Genomic DNA, 19,031 nt, shown 5'->3' on the forward strand with positions numbered 1-19,031 from the left:
GTAATTTTCTTTTTTGGTGGTGTCCTTGGTTTGGGTATCAGGGTGATGGTGGCTTCATAGAATATCTTTGGGAGTGTTCCCTCCTCTTCGGTTTTTTAGAGGAGTTTAAGAAGGACTGATATGAGTTCTTTGTATGTTTGGTAGAATTCTGGTCCTGGACTTTTGTTTGTAGGGAGTTTTTAAATTACAGTTTCTATTTCACCTCTAGTGATTAGTCTGTTCAAATAATCTATTTCTTCTTGATTCAGTTTTGGTGGGCTGTATGTTTCTAGAAACTTGTCCATTTCTTCTAGGTTGTTGAATGTGTTGGCATATAATTGTTGATAGTATTCCCTTACAGTTTTTTGTATTTCTGCACTATCAGTTGTTATGTCTCCTTTTTCATTTATTATTTTGTTTATTTGTGTTCTCTCTCTTTTCCTCTTGGTGAGCCTGGCCAGAGGTTTGTCAATCTTGTCTACCCTTTCAAAGAACCAGCTCTTGGTTTTATTGATTTTTTCTATTATTTTTTTAATCTCTATTTTATTTATTTCCTCTCTGGTCTTTATTATTTCCTTCCTTCTGCTGACTTTAGTTTCTTTTTAAATTCTTTTTCTAATTCTTTTAAGTGGTAGTTTAGGTTATTTGAAATTTTTCTTGTTTTGGAAGGAAGAACTATATTGCTATGCATTTCCCTCTAAGAACCACTTTTGCTGCGTCCCACAGATTTTGTATGATTGTGTTTGCATTGTCATTTGTCTCAAGGCATTTTTATATTTTCTCTTTGGTTTCATCGTTGATCCATTGGTTCTTTAGTAGCATGTTGTTACGTCCCCACATAATTGTTTTTTTCTCCTTTCTTTTTCTGTGGTTGATTTCTAGTTTCATGCCATTGTGGTCAGAAAAGATGCTTGAGGTAATTTCTATACTCTTAAATTTGTTGAGGTTAGTTTTGTGCCCTAGTATGTGGTAAGTCCTAGAGAATGTTTCATGTGCACTTGAAAACAGTGTGTTCTGGTTTTTTTGGATGTAATGTCCTGAAAATATCAATTAAGTCTATCTGTTCTATTGTATCATTTGGGATCTCTGTTGCCTTATTGATTTTCTGTCTAGATCTGTCCATTGATGTGAGTAGGGTGTTAAAGTCTCCTACTATTATTGTATTCCTGTCAGTTTCTCCCTTTATGTCTGTTAGTATTTGTTTTATATATTTGGGTGCTCCTATATTAGATGCATATATGTTGACGAGTATAAAATCCTCTTCTTGTATTGATCCCTTTGTCATTATATAGAATCCTTCTTTATCTTTCTTTATGGCCTTTGTTTTATGTTTTTTAAGTTTTTTAAAAAATATTTATTTATTTATTTGGCTGCGTTGGGTCTTAGTTGCAGCACACAGGATCTTCATTGCGGAGTGCGGAATCTTTAGTTGCAATGCATAGGATCTTTTAGTTGCGGCATGCAGGATCTCTAGTTGCAGCATGTGAACTCTTAGTTGCAGCATGTGGGATCTAGTTCCCTGACCAGAGATAGAACCTGGTCCCCCTGCATTGGGAGCGTGGAGTCTTAGCCACTGGACCACCAGGGAAGTCTCTCTCCCATTCTAGCTGCTGCAAACCAGTTGCTGCATTCTCCTCCAAGGCTCTGAAGCTCCCCTGCTCTCCTGGCTGAGCTCCCCGCTGGTGAGGGGACTTCCCAGCATGCAGGAATCTTTTCTCTTTCACAGCTCCCTCCCAGGGTTGCAGGTGCCATTCCAATTCCCTTCTCACTGTCTTTTTCTTTTCTTTTTTTTTTTTTTTGCTTTTTTCTTTTGTCCTACCTGGTTATGTGGAGATTTTCTTGCCCTTTCAGAGGTCTGAGGTCTTCTGCCAGTGTTCAGTAGATATTGTGTGAGAATTGTTCCACGTGTAGATGTATTTTTGATGTATTTGTGGGAGGAGGTGAGCTTCATGTCCTTGATGAGTTACTCCACCGTCTTGATCCTGGACCTGATGAAGCCTTTTAAATTAAAAAAATATGAACGAGAATTAGGTTTTTTCACTGTTGCAGAAAGAAGTTACATATAAGGAAAAGGGGAATGCTAGAATGAACTCTGTGGTGCTAGATTGTATTTGGAAGTGTAAATATGGATTCATGGTTTAAAAATATAGGTGTGTATGTTGGGGGGGATGACACATACACACAGTTGGATAAATACAAGAATAAATGTAGATGTATGTGAATGTGTTGGTTAGTACACATGCATATATTTCTTGGCTGTCTGTATCCACTAGAGAGATAGAAATAATGACACCCTAGAAACATTTAGCACACTTGTTCTATGGACCTTGGTTTCTAAGTACTATTTTCCAAAAAAAGGAACCCAGGGCTCATTGGAAAACTGTTTGATTCCAGGGTTGAGGCAGGGAAAATAGGAAATGAAATTGTGCCAGAAAGTAAGGAAGTGCTAGAGAGAGAAAAAGAGAGAGAGTGTGTGTGTGAGTAGGGGAGAGGGCATGTCGGAAGGACACAGAGCTCCCAATGGCCAAAAGAGAAACAACTCAAGCAACAAAACAAATAATAATGTTATTAGATTATAACCCAAAGAATAAAGTAAATATCCATGAGTCAATACTAATATACGTAAATATCTGAATAAATAAATGGGAGAAAAGGGACAACTCTTTGTTATAAAAGAATTCTAATTAATAATGTAGAAAGAATGAGAATTTAAAGATCATCATTAGGGACTTCCCTGGTGGCACAGTGGTTAAGAATCTGCCTGCCAATGCAGGGGACACAGGTTTGATCCCTGGTCTGGGAAGATCCCATATGCCATGGAGCAACTAAGCCCATGCGCCACAACTACTGAGCCTGTGCTCTAGATCCTGTGCGCCACAACTACTGAGCCTGCGTGCCACAACTATGAAGCCTGCACACTCTAGGGCCCGCATGCTGCAACTGCTGAGCCCGCGTGCTGCAACTACTGAAGCCTGCATGCCTAGAGCCTGTGCTTTACAACAAGAGAAGCCACTGCAATGAGAAGCCCACTCATCACAATGAAGAGTAGCCCCTGCTTGCCATGACTAGAGAAAGCCTGCGCACAGCAGCAAAGACCCAACGCAGCCTAAATAAATAAATAAATAAGAAAAAACCCACACTAAAAAGAAAATTTAACCATTAACTATCACACTAATAAAGTCTGCAGGCAAGACATACTAATAGATGCTAAAATTATTGGGTAGAAGTGTGAGCAGAAACATAATTCCATAGTCTCTCCCCAAATATTTAGCAATTACAAAGGAAAAATAGTAACTGTACAGTAGAGGATCCTGGAAGACACCAATTTAACCAAGTGGTTAAGGTTACCATCACCACTAATAGGACACATCAATAGCATATAACCCTGATATGATATACCGGGAAGGGCACATCACTTTTGTGGTATTCCTACAAATAACGCACAACCTCAATCCATTCATGAGTAATCATCAGAGAACTCAAACTGAAGGACACACTGTAGAGAGACATTCTACAAAATAACTGACCCGTACTCTTTAAAACGCTCAAGGTCATGGAAGGTCACAGACAACAAGGAAAGATTGAGAAACTGTCACAAGTTGGAGGAGACTAAGAAGATATGACAGGCTAATGCAATTGCAGATCCTGGATTGGATCCAGGAATAGAGAAAGGATGTTAGTGGACAAACTGGAGAAGTCCACATAAATTCTGTTCTTTCATTAATATATGGTACCAAGCTTAATTTCTTAGTTTTGGTCATTGTTCTGTTGTTATCTAAGATGTTAACATAAGGGGAAGCTAGATGAAGAGTTTATGGGAACTCTCTGGATTATTTTTACAACTCTTGTAAAACTAATATCTCAAAATAAAGCACTAAAAATATGTATTCTGTGGAGGCTTCCAGTTATGGCAATGTTGTATGTAAATAACCTGAGGAATCTACAAAAAAAAATGAAAATTCTGGAACTGAAATTAAGTACTCAATAGAAGGCTTAACAGCAAATTAGACACAGATGAAGGGAAGACTTGCAGATATGTCAGTAGAAATGATCCAGGCTGAAGTATAAAGAGAAAAAAGATGAAGGAATATAGAAAACTACATTAAAAAAATGGGACATAGTAAGCAGGTCTGTTATGTAATTGAAGCCCCAGAAAAAGAGGAGACAATGTCACAGAAGCAGTATTTGAAGAAAAAATAGTTGAGAATGATCCAAAAGTAATGAAGAGTTCAAGCCATAGAGTACAGCACTAACAACCCTAAGAAGGATAAAATAAGGAAACCGTACCTTATGCATATACTTATATACCTATACTTACACATTATAGTAGAATTCTGCTCTAAAGACAGGGTTTGGGGAGGAACTTAAAGTATCTAGAGAAAAAAGACCCACTGCCTTCTAACAGTAATGACAGAAGCTAGAAAATATTGGAATGGAAGCTTCAAAGTGATGAAAGAAAATAACTTTCAATCTAGAATTCTAAACCTAGTGAAAATTTTCTTTAAAAGTGAAAATAAGGAATTCCCTGGGAGTCCAGTAGTTAGGACTCAGTGCTTTCACTGCCAAGGGCCTGGGTTCAGTCCCTGGTTGGGGAACTAAGATATCGCAAGCCACACGGTGTGGTGAAAAAAAAAAAAAAAAGAAGATAAAATGAAGACATTCTCAGACAAACAAAAACTAGTAATTCATTACCAGATAATAATAATTCATCACCAGAAGACCTGAACCAAAGGAATTCTTCAGTCAGAAGAAAAGTCTACCATATGGGAGTAGAGAAATATAAGAATGAAAAGCAACAGTAAGGGTAAACTTGTTAAGACATGTAAATTAATATTAAATGTAACATAACCATAATAATAATGTAGTTAGTATTAATAATTATATGTTATTTAAATATATGTAGAATTAAAAACATAACTATACCCCAAAAGTAGGAGGGGTAAGTGGATTTAAAGTGTTCCAAGATCCTTGGATTCTCTTGGAAGTGTATAAGTGCTAATTAATATGGAAACTTTAATAAGTTAAGGTTGCTTGTTGTAATCTCTGGGCTAATCATTATTCAAATAGTAAAATGATATAAAAATAACAAGGTAATGGGGGAAATGGAATTTTTAAAAAATATTTGATTAATAGAAGATAAGAAATGAAAAAGGAACATGGGGGATAGTACAAATAGAAAATAAAAACATGGTAGATTTATACTCAAAAAATTTTTTAACATCTTTATTGGAGTATAATTGCTTTACAATGTTGTATTAGTTTCTGCTGTATAACAAAGTGAATTAGCTATATTATACTCAAATTTGTTGATAATTACATGAAGTAATTAAATGGACCAAGTACTTCAATTAAAAAGGAAGGATCAGGGGCTTCCCTGGTGGCGCAGTGGTTGAGATCTGCCTGCCGATGCAGGGGACACAGGTTCGTGCCCCGGTCCGGGAAGATCCCACATGCCACGGAGCAGCTGGGCCCGTGAGCCATGGCCATGGCCGCGGAACCTGTGCTCCACAATGGGAGAGGCCACAACAGTGAGAGGCCCGCATAGCGCAAAAAAAAAAAAAGGAAGGATCAGGAGGGACTTCCCTGGTGACACAGTGGTTAAGACTCCTCCTGCCAATGCAGGCAACATGGGTTTGAGCCCTGGTCCAGGAAGATCCCACATGCCACAGAGTAACTAAGCCCATGCGCCACAACTACTGAGCCTGTGCACTAGAGCCCACGAGCCACAACTACTGAGCCCACGTGCTACAACTACTGAAGCCCGTGCACCTAGAGCCCTAGAGCCCACGCTCCACAACAAGAGAAGCCACCACAACGAGAAGCCTGCGCACCACAATGAAGAGTAGCCCCCGCTCGTTGCAACTAGACAGGGCCTGCGTGCAGCAATGAAGACCCAATGCAGCCAAAAATAAATACATACAAACATACATACATACATATTTTTTTTAAAAAAAAGAAGGATCAGGGAATTCCTGGTGGTCCAGTGGTTAGGACTCCATGCTTTTACTGCCAAGGGCACGGGTTCAATTCCTGATTGGGGAAGTAAGATCCTGCAAGCCATGCAGTGTGGCCGAAAAAAAAAAGAGAGAAGGATCGTCAGACTGGGTAGAAGAACAAAAACCAACTAAATGCTGCTAATGTGAGATAACATTTAAAAATAAGGATACAGGGCTTCCCTGATGGCGCAGTGGTTAAGAATCTGCCTGCCAATGCAAGGGACGCAGGTTCGAACCCTGGCCAGGGAAGATCACACATGCTGCGGAGCAACTAAGCCCATGTGCCACAACTACTGGGCCTGAGCTCTAGAGCCCACAAGCCACGACTACTGAGCCCACGTGCCACAACTACTGAAGACTGCATGCCTAGAGCCGGTGCTCTGCAACAAGACAAGCCACGACAATGAGAAGCCTGTGCACCGCAATGAAGAGTAGCCCCCGCTCACCGCAACTAGAGAAAGCCCGCGCACAGCAACGAAGATCCAACACAGCCAAAAATAAATAAATGAATAAATTTATTAAAAATTTTTCCAATAAATAAAATAAAAATAAGCATATAAAACCCCACTGTAATGTCTGTTATACACAAACTGTTGTGGGTTCCTGCCAGCCTTGAAAAAAATGATCTGAATTTCTTTCTCCTAAAAAAAAAAAAAAAGGATACCAAAAGATTGAAAATGTAAGGATGGAAAAAGATATAATCAGACAAACCTTAACCAAAAGAAAACTGGTGGGACTTGCCTGGCAGTCCAGTAATTAAGACTTCACCTTCCAATGCAGGGGCTGCGGGTTTGATCGCTGGTCAGGGAGCTTAGACCCCACGTGCCTCATGGCCAAAAATCCAAAACATAAAACAGAAACAATATTGTAACAAATTCAATAAAGACTTTAAAAATGATTCACATCAAAAAAAAATCTTAAAAAAAAAGGTAAAAAACTGGTGTGGCTATGCTAATATCAGAGAAAGTAGACATTAAGTCAAGAAGCATTAGTAGAAATAAAGAAAGAAGAGGGACGTTTTATACTGATCAAAGTTTTTTTAAAAAATCCATCCAAAAGGTACAACTATTTAAAATCTAGGGACTTCCCTGGTGGCACAGTGGTTAAGGATCCGCCTGCCAGTACAGGGGACACGGGAGAGAGTAGCTCCCACTCACCGCAACTAGAGAAAGCCCACGTGCAGCAACAAAGACCCAATGCAGCCAAAAATTAATTAATTAATAAAAAAAGAAAAGAAAATCTATATACACTAATGACCTAGCCTCAAAATATATAAGCAGGACTTCCCTGGTGGCGCAGTGGTTAAGAATCCGCCTGCCAATGCAGGGGACACGGTTGAGCCCTGGTCCAGGAAGATCCCACAAGCCGCAGAGTAACTAAGCCCATGAGCCACAACTACTGAGGCTGCACTGTAGAGCCCATGGGCCACAACTACTGAGCCCTCGTGCCACAACTATTGAAGCCCGCACACCTAGAGCCCATGCTCTGCAACAAGAGAAGCCACCTCAGTGAGAAGCGCGCACACCACAACGAAGAGTAGCCCCTACTCACTGCAACTAGAGAAAGCCTGCATGCAGCAACGAAGGCCCAACACAGCCAAAATTAAATAAATAAATTTATATTAAAAAAATTATATATATCTAGGCAAAATTTTACACGTCTAGAAGAAAAACAAACAATAATAAACATGAGATTTTCACATTCTTTTCTCAAAAACTTAAAGGGCAGGTAGACAAAAATATCAGTAAGGACACAGAAGAATTGAACAATACAATTAACAAACTATATCTTATTGAGTTATATATAACACTGTACTCAGCAATTGCAAAGTACAATTCCTTTAAAAGTATACTTGGAACATTTACCGAAATTGTCTATGTGCTGGATCATAAAGGAATTAACAAATTTCAAAGGACTGAAAGCATATAGAGCTTGAACTAAGTAGACTGAATAACAAATATATAACTAGAAACTCCCCCACATATTTGGAGATTAAGCAATTCATTACTAGATACATGAGTCAAAGAAGTCATAACGGAAATTAGAAAATAGAAAATAATGAATGATCATCTTTAAATGATACATCACAGCTTATGGGATGCAGCTAAAGACATGCTTAGAGGAGAATGTATAGACTTATGTTCACATATTAGAAAAGAAATAGGGCTTCCCTGGTGGCACAGTGGTTAAGAATCCACCTGCCAATGCAGGGGACACGGCTTCGAGCCCTGGTCCAGGAAGATCCCACATGCCGCGGAGCAGCTAAGCCTGTGCGCCACAACTACTGAGCCCGCGTGCCTAGAGTCCGTGCTCTGCAACAAGAGAAGCCACCACAATGAGAAGCCCACACACCACAACAAAGAGTAGCCCCCACTCATCGCAACTAGAGAAAGCCCACGCTCAGCGACAAAGACCCAACGCAGCCAAAAGTACATAAATAAATTAAATAAATTTAAAAAAAGAAATAGTCTGAAAATCAGTTATCTAGGTATACATCTCAAAAATTAGAAATGAATAGCAAATTAAGCCCAAAGAAGCTGGAAGGAAGGAAATAAGAAGAGCACATTTTAATTAAATAGAAAACAAATATAGTGTAGGATCAGCAAAGCCAAAAGTTAATTCTTTGAAAAGATTAGTAAAATTGCTTAGTCCCTAGCAAAACTGATCAAACTGAGGGAAGGTAAAAATTACCAGTGTCAGGGGAAATGAAGACATCATTATGGATCCTACAGACATTAGAAAGATAACAAGAGGTTTATCAACAACTTTATGCTTAGAAATTTGAAAATGTAGATGAAATAGTCATAATTTTAAAAATTTTGTGAAAGCAATGATAACTAAACAGCAAAAGGATAAACATGAAGGTATCAAAGAGGATATCAAAATTATAAAATTTGGGGAGGAGAGTAAGAAAATGTAGAACCGACCCCACCATATCTCCGAGGTGTGCCTGTACCCCACATTGTACTAGCTCATGAGGGCTGATCATGCACATCTCTTTCCAACTCTGTGCTCAGTGATGTCACATTGGTATCTTGAAATTGACCATATTGAGAGTTTTTACACCACAGAAATCAAAAATACTACCAAGTCAGGACTCTCCCCACCCCAAGAGCTGGTCGTTAAACATTTGCCAGCACACTACAGAATATATTGTACTCATGAATTGGAAGACTCATTGAGAGAGGAATTAGTGATCTGCATACTCATTTAACGAATAATAGCCAATACACTGTTGTCAGTGAGCAAAGGCAAAAAGAGAATTTATAACTGAGAGGGGAGAGGAAAAACTGTAGTCTGGGAACAGTGAACCTTGTCTGCATATTTTGGGGGTAAGAAAGAGGCCAGTTTGGGAGTCTGTTCTTAAGCAGTCTAAATAATGATATCAAAACAGTTTCAGGGGCTTCCCTGGTGGCACAGTGGTTGAGAGTCCGCCTGCCGATGCAGGGGACACGGGTTCGTGCCCCGGTCAGGGAAGATCCCACATGCCGCAGAGCAGCTGGGCCCATGAGCCATGGCCGCTGAGTCTGCGTGTCCGGAGCCTGTGCTCCGCCACGGGAGAGGCCACAACGGTGAGAGGCCTGCGTATCACAAAAAACAAAACAAAACAAAAAAACAGTTTCAGGATTTTTAAAATGAATTTTCCAGAAAACCTTGCAAAATTAATTGTGGAGTATATGTGACAGACTGTGTCTTCCAGTGTCCTTTATTAGTGTTCTTTATCTTAGGCCAGGTCTGCACCGTTTCCCTCAAAAATTTCTCAACTCCCCCCATTTTGGTCAAAAGTTCCTGGTGGAGAGGATTTAAACCTAAGGGCTTTAGTCTGTGATGCAGAATCATTACTGGATGTCAATTTGATCTTGGGGGTATAACAACATTTAAACACCTGAGTGTCAAACACAATGTAAATATTATAACAGACATTTGGAACATATTTTGTGTCCAGTTTTTGGATAAGTGTAGGTCCAATCAAGAGAATATATATTAAAGACAAGATTGGTCAATTTTAGTTAAGTAATTGGTTTTTTTACCCCCTATGATTAATTGATCATTTCATCTTTTTCAAAATATGTATCCAGGTACTGTAAAATATTGGCTATTGTATAGTGTTCATTTTTTTGGTGCGGGCACATCTATTTAGAATCATTCTATTTAATGAAGTTTTGTTAATCTAGCCTAAAATGAGTTATTTAAAGTCAGTATTCATTTTGCTTCTGAAATTATCTCAGATTTGCCCAGTGGGAGCCTTACACGTTGTCTCCCGTGTTCTTTTGATATGACCTAGCAGTTTCTTGAGCGCTTCCTTACATTCTGCCATCACAAGATGTTCCAGGCTAATCTTGTACTCTCTTTGTCCCAGTTCTGGAATCAGTTTCTAAGAAGCCGTGGTTCCTTTTAGTGGAGAATGGTATTTAGAAACCAAGATCTAAGCACTAGATCTGCTACTAGCTACTGGGATGTCATTGCTTCTAAGTCCTTTAAATGGATAGAGGTGGGGAAAAATAACAATTTCAGAGGTCCATCTATATATATGTAAATATATATGTACACATAAACATGCATATATCCATATCCATGTGCTTACATATTTAAAAATCATGACTTCATGCTGATTCCTCTAACTACAGTCTAATTCCACAGTGCCTCCTCCCATTCCACACCTATAGCTCCCTCCACCCACAGTCATCTGAAGAATCTTGGAATAACATTCTACTTGTGGAAGTCTCTGCATCTAGTTTAGTGAGTCTCAGGGTCAGATCACCGCAGTGACTGCATGTCCAGTTGCAGGATTCTAAATATTTATACTGTGGGAGGCATACAGCCCAGATGTATTAATGTTCTGGGACTGAAGAACAGCATTTGTGGTTAAAAGTACTTGGTAGAAGAAAGCAAAGAAAGAAAGTACTTAACATGGTCCCTTCCAGCATGGTTTTAAGGGTAACTTTCATTGGAGTCTCTTTTAATATGTTCAGTGTTCCAGTTACTGTAACCATGTAACACATTGCCCCCAAGACTTGGCAGCATGAAACAGCAGTTTGCTTTCTGATCAGATAGGACACAGCTAGGAGAGTTTATCTCTACTCTGCGATATCTGGGGTCACAGCCCAGAGACTGGGGCCAAAGTCTCATTCACTCACACGTGTGGTGGTTGGTGCTGGCTTTCAGCTGAGACCTCAGTTCCTCTGCCTGAGGCTTCTCCACCTCAGCTAGTTCCTTTCCTTTCCCTTCCCTTCCTCAGAGCACAGTAGCTGGTTTCCCCAGGGCAAGCCTCCCCCAAAGAGAAACGCAGTCTGCCACTGTCCGTTATATAAATTGAATTGTATCTAGTGATGTCTCTTAGAAATGCACCCTGCATCTGTTGGGCATATGACTGTGTGCCTAAGTTATTTGCCCAGCTAAACTATAAAGTTTAAGGATAAAAACATTTTCAAATTTGCCAAGTCTTTAAAAATGTATGTCCCATGCACCCTTTCTCAGGAAACTCTTAAGGAACATGCTCCCCTATATAAGTGAGTAAACCAAGGAGGAGGAAGGCTTGATGTGTGGGAAACGAGAGATCCAGCATAGGAGATACATGCAGGAAAGGCCCAGGTCAGTAATGGTTAAGGAGCTCTGCAGTTACTGCTGCTACAAAGCTTAACAACTGAAAACAACCATTTTATCATGCTTGTAGATTCTTTGGATCAGAAATTCTGACAGGGCACAACGGGAATGGCTTGTTCCGTGATGTTTGGAACCTTAGCTGGAAAAAGTCAGTGACCAGGGGTAACCTGAAAGATGGTGCTGGAACTCTCTGAGGCATTTTCACTCACAGAGTAGTTGATGTTAGTTGTCTGCCGAGGGTGCTAACAGAGCACATGCACGTGTATTCTCCATGTGGCCTGGGCTTCCTCACAGAATGGCTACCTCAGGGTAATCAGGCAGCTCAAAGTGAGTGATCAGAGCTTCGAAGTGAGTATTCTAGCAAGTAAGGGGGAGGTTGCATCACTTTTTTTTTGGCTGTGTTGGGTCTTTGTTGCTGCGCTCAGGTTTGCTCTAGTTGCGGCGAGCAGGGGCTACTCTTCGTTGCAGTGCACTGGCTTCTCATTGCAGTGGCCTCTCTTGTTGCGGAGCACGGGCTCTAGGCACCTGGGCTTCAGCAGTTGCGACACGAGGGCTCTAGAGCACAGGCTCAGTAGTTGTGGTGCACGGGCTTAGTTGCTCCACGGCATGTGGGATCTTCCCAGACCAGGGCTCGAACCCATGTCCCCTGCACTGGCAGGCGGATTCTTACTTAACCACCACGCCACCAGGGAAGCCCCTTAAGATTTAATTTTATTTCTTTGGCTGCGTTGTGTCTTTGTTGCTGTGCGCGGGCTTTCTCTAGTTGTGGTGAGCGGGGGCTACTCTTTGTTGTGGTGTGCGGGCTTCTCATTGCAGTGCCTTCTCTTGTTGCAAAGCACGGGCTATAGGCATGTGGGCTTCAGTAGTTGTGGCACACGGGCTCAGTAGTTGTGGCACGCAGGCTCTAGAGCTCAGGCTCAGTAGTTGTGGCGCATGGGCTTAGTTGCTCCACGGCATGTGAGATCTTGCCAGACCAGGGCTCTAACCCATGTCCCCTGCATTGGCAGGTGGATTCTTATCCACTGTGCCACCAGGGAAGTCCCTGCATCACTTTTTATGACCTAACCTTGGAGGTTCGGTTCCCTTGGAATACATGAGAAAGTCATTACCTCCTCTGCATTGCTGTAGGTTACAAACGAGTCACTAAGTTTAGCCCAGATTGGAGGGGAAGCTACATAGATAGACCTCACCTCTCAATGGAAGGACTGTCAAAGAACTTCTGGATGTGTCTGAAAACTGCTACAGGGGTTGTCCTGTCCTGGGTCATAGCAGTAGGTGTAGCAAGCGACCAGTCCAGATTAAAAGAGGCCAGAGGCTCTAGGAAGGGTTGACTTGTGGGGGTGACACTGATAAGAGTCCCTGGTACGTCTGGACATCTTGGAAAGAAATTTGTAGGGTAGTGGAAAGAGATTAAATTATTGATAAGTACAAACCAAACAAAATAATTGGTTGATTAACTTTTGGAAAAACAAAAATTGTATAAGGGAGAATTTCATGCTCAGCTGTGAATAGCATTTATATAGCAACAATAATGTAAACATTACTGATCTAACCATGAGTGTGATGTAACTTACGTCGGGAAGATGAGGGATAAGAAGGGTATGGCATGCGGTGAGCTAGCTAAGGGTGAGGAAAGAGAGAATATCCATATCACCCATCCATAATTAATGCCTAAAACTGAAAAAAAAATTAGCATGCCATCTGGAGCCACGGAAGTAAATTCCAAAATAATCAGCTAAAGGAGGAAAAAGTGTTTGTGATTGGGTGTGGGAAATGTCAGGGGTAGAGGCAGGGGAAGAGGGCAGGATTTCTATTTTTGAAATTTTGTAGAACTCTTTGCCTCTTTAAACTATGTGGTTATCCAACTTCGATGAAAATAGCTTAAAAAGAAAACTTTTTACTGAAAGAAACGCCATGCCCAGATCATTTTACAGGTATACACCATCAAACATTCAAGCTAATCCTGATCTTATATAAACTGTCAGAGACTACAAAAAGAAGGAACGTACCCTCATTCTTAGGTAATGAGCCTGCTATGGTCTGAATGTTTGTGTCCCTCCAAAATTCGTATGTTGAAATCCTAACCCTCAAAGATGATGGTATTAGAAGGTGGGTCCTTGGGGAGGTGCTTAGGTCATGAGGGTGAAGCCTTCGTGAATGGGATTAGTGGCTTTCTGAAGAGGCTCTAGAGAGATCCCTTGCCCCTTCTGCCACTTGAGGACACAGTGAGAAGGTGCCAGCTGTGAATGGAAGAGGGCCCTCACCAAAACACAACCATGCTGGCATCTTGATCTTGGACCGTCGAGCCTCCAGAACTGTGAGAAATACATTCCTGTTGTTTATAAGTCACCCAGTTTTATGTCATTTTGGACTAAGAGCCTAATGTTACCTTGACACCAAAGCCAAATAAGGAGCTTTGACAATGAAAGTCATAAGCCAGTTTTGCTTAAGAACATAAGCCCAGGAGGATGACGGCTGCCATGGCCGTGGCTGTTCGCGAGGACTCGGGATCTGGGATGAAGGCGGAGCTTGTTCCTCGGCCTGGGGCAGCGGGGAGGGAGATGACCCAAGAAGAAAAGCTGCAGCTTTGGAAGGAAAAGAAACAACAGAAGAAGAAATGGAAGGAGGAAAAGGGGGCAGAACCAGAAACTGGCTCTCCTGTATCTGCAGCCCAATGTCAAGGCCTGACCAAAGACCTGCCTGGACTGGACAGTCAGTTGGGCAGTGCCAAGGAGAAAGTTCCAGCAGGTGGGAGTAAGGCTGAACTTCGAGCTGAAAGGCGGGCCAAGCAGGAGGCTGAGCGGGCCCTGAAGCAGGCAAGAAAAGGGGACCAAGGAGGGCCACCTCCTCAGGCCTGCCCCAGCACAGCTGGAGAAACCCCTCAGGAGTGAAGGGTCTACCCGAGCATAGTCAGGTTGATGACTCCACGCTTCTGAGGAGGCTTGTTAAAAAACCAGAGCGATAGCAGGTTCCTACACGAAAGGATTATGGACCCAAAGTCAGTCTCTTCTCCCACCTACCCCAGTACAGCAGACAGAACTCTCTGAGCCAGTTTATGAGCATCCCATCCTCTGTGACCCACCCAGCCATGGTGCGACTCGGCCTGCAGTACTCCCAGGGCCTGGTCAGTGGCTCCCATGCCCAGTGCATTGCCCTGCTTCGTGCCTTGCAGCAGGTGATTCAGGACTACACCACACCTCCCAGTGAAGAACTGTCAAGGGACCTAGTGAATAAACAAAGCCCTACTTCAGCTTCCTGACTCAGTGCCGTCCCCTGTCAGCGAGCATGTACAACGCCATCAAGTTCCTTAACAAGGAGATCACGGGTGTGAGCGGCTCCAAGCGGGAAGAGGAGGCCAAGTCAGAACTTCGAGCAGCCATCGATCCGTATGTGCAAGAGAAGATTGTGTTTGCAGCTCAGGCAATCTCATGCTTTGCTTATGAGAAGGTCAGTAATGGAGATGTGATCCTGGTATATGGATGCTCATCTCTGGTATCACGAATTCTTCAGGAGGCTTGGGCTAAGGGCGGGCAGTTTCGGGTGGTAGTGGTGGACAGCCGGCCACGGCTGGAGGGAAAGCACACGCTACGTTCTCTGGTCCGTGCTGGGGTCCCTGCCTCCTACCTGCTGATCCCTGCAGCTTCCTTTATGCTCCCAGAGGTTTCTAAGGTGTTGTTGGGAGCTCATGCACTCCTGGCCAATGGGTCTGTGATGTCACGGGTAGGGACAGCACAGCTGGCCCTGGTGGCACGGGCCCATAATGTGCCAGTGCTGGTCTGCTGTGAAACATACAAGTTTTGTGAGCGTGTGCAGACTGATGCCTTAGATGACCCTGACGATCTGCTGTGTGAGCGAGGAGAGCGTGTGGCCCTGGCTGACTGGCAGAACCACTCGTCCCTACGGTTGTCGAATCTGGTCTATGATGTGATCCCCCCAGAACTGGTGGATCTGGTGATCACGGAGCTGGGCATGATCCCTTGCAGTTCTGTACCTGTTGTGCTGCAAGTCAAGAGTAGTGACCAGTGAGTGGGGGGACACAGGGTCAATAAATGACATACTCCCTACACTTAAAAAAAAAAAAATAAGCCCAGTCTCATCCCCCAGTCTTTGGAGCTGTGAGAGGGCTTGTCTGTCCTGAGATGGGGAGCAGAATGGGATGCTGGCTGTGAGTGCTGGAGGCTAAGGAGTTGTGGTAGGAATAAAGATCTGTACCTTGTATGCCAGGGGCTTATTATGTTTCCTATAATTTCATTTTTGTTTTCTTTCCATATTTTGGTAAATTTAAAAGACATTTGAAAGAAAAAAAAAAAGAACATAGGTTCAGAAATACTAAGTAAAAAAACCAAGCAAGAAGAAACGCGCGCGCACACACACACACACACACACACACACATCCACTACAGGAGCAAATTGAGTGTAACCCAGGAATGCAAGGGATGTCTTCACGGTGGCCCTTGAGTTGGCAGTTGGCTGCCCTGAGCCTGTCAGTTTTTTCCTCCATGGCTTCCAGTGCTGTTAAGGAAAGCCAGCCCACTCCGCAATCCGTGTAATTACTGTCTTCCCAGACCTTGCAACCGCGCCGTAGCTACCACGTTTCAATGCCCGACCTCTACCTGCACCTCATTTCAGTCGACCATGGGTGAAAGCCTTAGTAATCTCAGGGGTCATCACACCCTACTTCCCACCAGCTAGAGTTCTGATCGCTGCCAGACTGGGGAGAAAGCCAACTCCAGAATCACATCCTAAGGGTCTGCTGTTTTAGGACCTTTCTGACGCAAAGTGTCATAGCCTGGGTTCCCCATAATGTGGAGTCTGAGGTGGTGAGATTTTGTGCTGTCATTTACAATTCCAGGGAGGAGTGAGGAAAGGGGATGGAAGGAGGCAGAGCCAGTACAAGAATTACTGAGCTGACTTCCAGAAAGTGCAATTGATTATTTTGTCTTGTGAGACATCCCTTCATAAACTGCTGGATCCCGCCTCTTATTGCTTGGGGGTTTGCCTTGTGTGGCTGGGAGCAAGACTCTCCCTCAGTGGACATGAGGGGCAGCCACTGCCATGAACACCTCGATCTGTAATGACAGCAGTGGCTGCAGCTAGCCCTGAGTCTGGAGAATAGCAGCAGATTGAGGGTATGGTGCCAGGGCTGTCCCGTGCACGTGTGCAGACCTGAAGAGGCAAAACTGAGTTAGTATCCTTGCCATATGGAAAATAATTTAATCCCTACCTCCCTCCATAGCTGAAACAAAATACTTTCCAGCAAAGATCTCAAGCAAAAATTTAAGAAGAAAATATAGGAGATATAGAAAGATTTCTTGAAACTGAAGTATAAACCTTGAACAAAATGTTGATAAATTTTATATTAAAATTTTAGAAACTGTACACCAAAAGGTAATACAAGTTATAAACTTATACAAGTTATATATTGGGTTGGCCAAAAAGTTCATTCGGGGTTTTCCGTTACATCTTACAGAAAACTGAACCCAATACTTACACTTTATAAGGTACAACACATACCTTATAAAGAATTAGTACCCAGAATATATAAAGAATTCCTACAAATCAATACGAAAAAGACAAAGTACCCAATGGCAAATTGGCACTGCGAACAGACACATCACACAAGAGGAAACCCAAATAGCAAATAAACATACGAAAAGATGCTCATCATCATTAATAACAGAGAAATAAAAATTAAAACTATAATATGGGTCTCTCCACACTTGGGTCTGGTTCACAGGTAGATTGAGGCAATACGTCGTACTGGCCAAAAATGGATTTAAATGTTGATGTAGGCATACATACCTATGAAGACATGCTTCAAATTTATGGAGCTGTTTTCTGGTGGGAGGCTGGGGCAGGGCTTCATCTGTACTTTTAATGTTTTACTTCTTAAACTTTTAATGTTTTACTTCTTAAGCTGGGTGATGGAAACACGGCTTGTCATGTTATAATTGATACGTTTTTCCCAGTGTAATAGTTCACGAAATAGAAGGCAAAGTGTGTGCATGTATGGAGTTCCTCTTCCGTGCCAGGTTCATTACACTTATCCCCCCATCCCCTTCCCATATTATTCAGTGAACCCCAGACTTCATAGCCTTTGTCCACACACGTCGCTTTGCCTTTGAACAGATGGTGATCTCGCTGCAGAACACCACGTCCACCAGCCGCCACCTGCGAGTCCTCCCGCCGTCCACGCCCTACTTCGCTCTGGGATTGGGTGAGCTCAGGGTGGCAGAGGCCTGGGTGGCCTCGACATCGTGTACTGGCCTTGCCCCGGGTTACACGCCCACCAGGCCCTAGGGTGACTCCACAGCTGCACCCCTCGTGCTCCGCAGAGGCCTCCTACCCACCCTCCACCAAAGGCCCCCAGTCCCGACAGCTCCTCCTCGGTCTCGTCCCTCCAGGCTTGGTTCTGCCCTCTCCTCGCCCTGCGCACTGTCACTGCCCTCAGCCAGGACCCCTGGTTCCTCACTTAGGCCATCGCAGTGGCTTCCCAGCCAGGCTTCCTGCCTCCGTGACGCAGTGTTCTCCTGAAGAACAGCTCTGATCTTGTGTCCCGCCCACCCCAACCCCTGCAGAAACCTCAAATAGCTCTCTGCTGCCCACAAAATAAATGCATGGCCCCGCCTGACCATTCCAGGTGGACCCTATCACTCCCCCCACCGCCCCAGGCCCTGGTCTTCTTACCTGGTCTCCAGAATCTCATCTGTCGCTTTTGTCACCCACAGGGATGTTCCCAGGAAAAGGTGGAATGGTGGCTCCTGGAATGACCTGCCAGTACACTGTCCAGTTTTTTCCCGACTGCCTTGGGGATTTTGATGACTTTATTTTGGTGGAGACCCAGTCAGCGCACACGCTGCTGATCCCCCTGCAGGCCCGGAGGCCGCCCCCAGTGCTGACGCGTGAGTGTGCTCTGCTCCCCCGGGATTCAGGGAGGGCTGGTGCCCCTATAAGGACCGCCTGCCCACAGGGCCCCTTCATGGCAGCACACAGCCTGTCCCCTGGGACAGGGGCTTCTGGGTCCAGAAGCTTGCCCACAGTCCTCGTGTGTCAGGCCCTGACCATCCTGCTTCCCGTGGAGGCTGACTCCGAGTGACAGGCATCGGGAGAGGAGGCCAGCATCCCAGCTGACCCCAGCCTAGGCGTTGCTGGCTCAGGGACACCCTGAGTGGGCCTGTGCCATGGCGAGGCAAGAAGGAGTGCCTGGAGCCCTCCATGGGTGTCACCTGTGTGGCCATGGGGTGGCTGGCTTTGCCTGGACACCCTCATTTACGAGTCCCTTCAGCTGGGCACAGGCTGCAAGCTGGGACTCTGACCACAACCCCCAGGGCCATGCCGGGTGGCACTGGCTGAAGCCCGAGCGCGTGGAGTCCCGAGGCGCCGCTGCCATGTGGGAGCAGTGGTGGGCCCATCCCCATCCATCCCCCTCGCCCCTCCATAGCTGCTCTTAGC

The 19,031-nt window shown here is 43.8% G+C and overlaps 1 protein-coding gene and 1 pseudogene across 6 annotated transcripts in view; both read left to right on the forward strand.

Annotated features, from left to right (window-relative positions):
• DLEC1 (DLEC1 cilia and flagella associated protein) overlaps positions 1 to 19,031 on the forward strand; it is a 103,656-nt gene that overhangs the window by 48,626 nt on the left and 35,999 nt on the right. For all 6 annotated transcript variants that reach the window (XM_024756255.1, XM_024756242.1, XM_024756224.1 and 3 more), the window contains 2 exons: positions 17,709 to 17,796; positions 18,308 to 18,481. In XM_024756255.1, the coding sequence (XP_024612023.1) occupies positions 17,709 to 17,796; positions 18,308 to 18,481 (262 nt within the window). The remainder of the gene's footprint in view (positions 1 to 17,708; positions 17,797 to 18,307; positions 18,482 to 19,031) is intronic.
• LOC112407111 (translation initiation factor eIF-2B subunit delta pseudogene) lies at positions 14,060 to 15,779 on the forward strand (annotated as a pseudogene).

Source organism: Neophocaena asiaeorientalis, unplaced genomic scaffold (assembly GCF_003031525.2).
Source record: "Neophocaena asiaeorientalis asiaeorientalis breed wild unplaced genomic scaffold, Neophocaena_asiaeorientalis_V1.1 scaffold265, whole genome shotgun sequence".
In the NCBI taxonomy this organism is placed as follows: domain Eukaryota; kingdom Metazoa; phylum Chordata; class Mammalia; order Artiodactyla; family Phocoenidae; genus Neophocaena; species Neophocaena asiaeorientalis.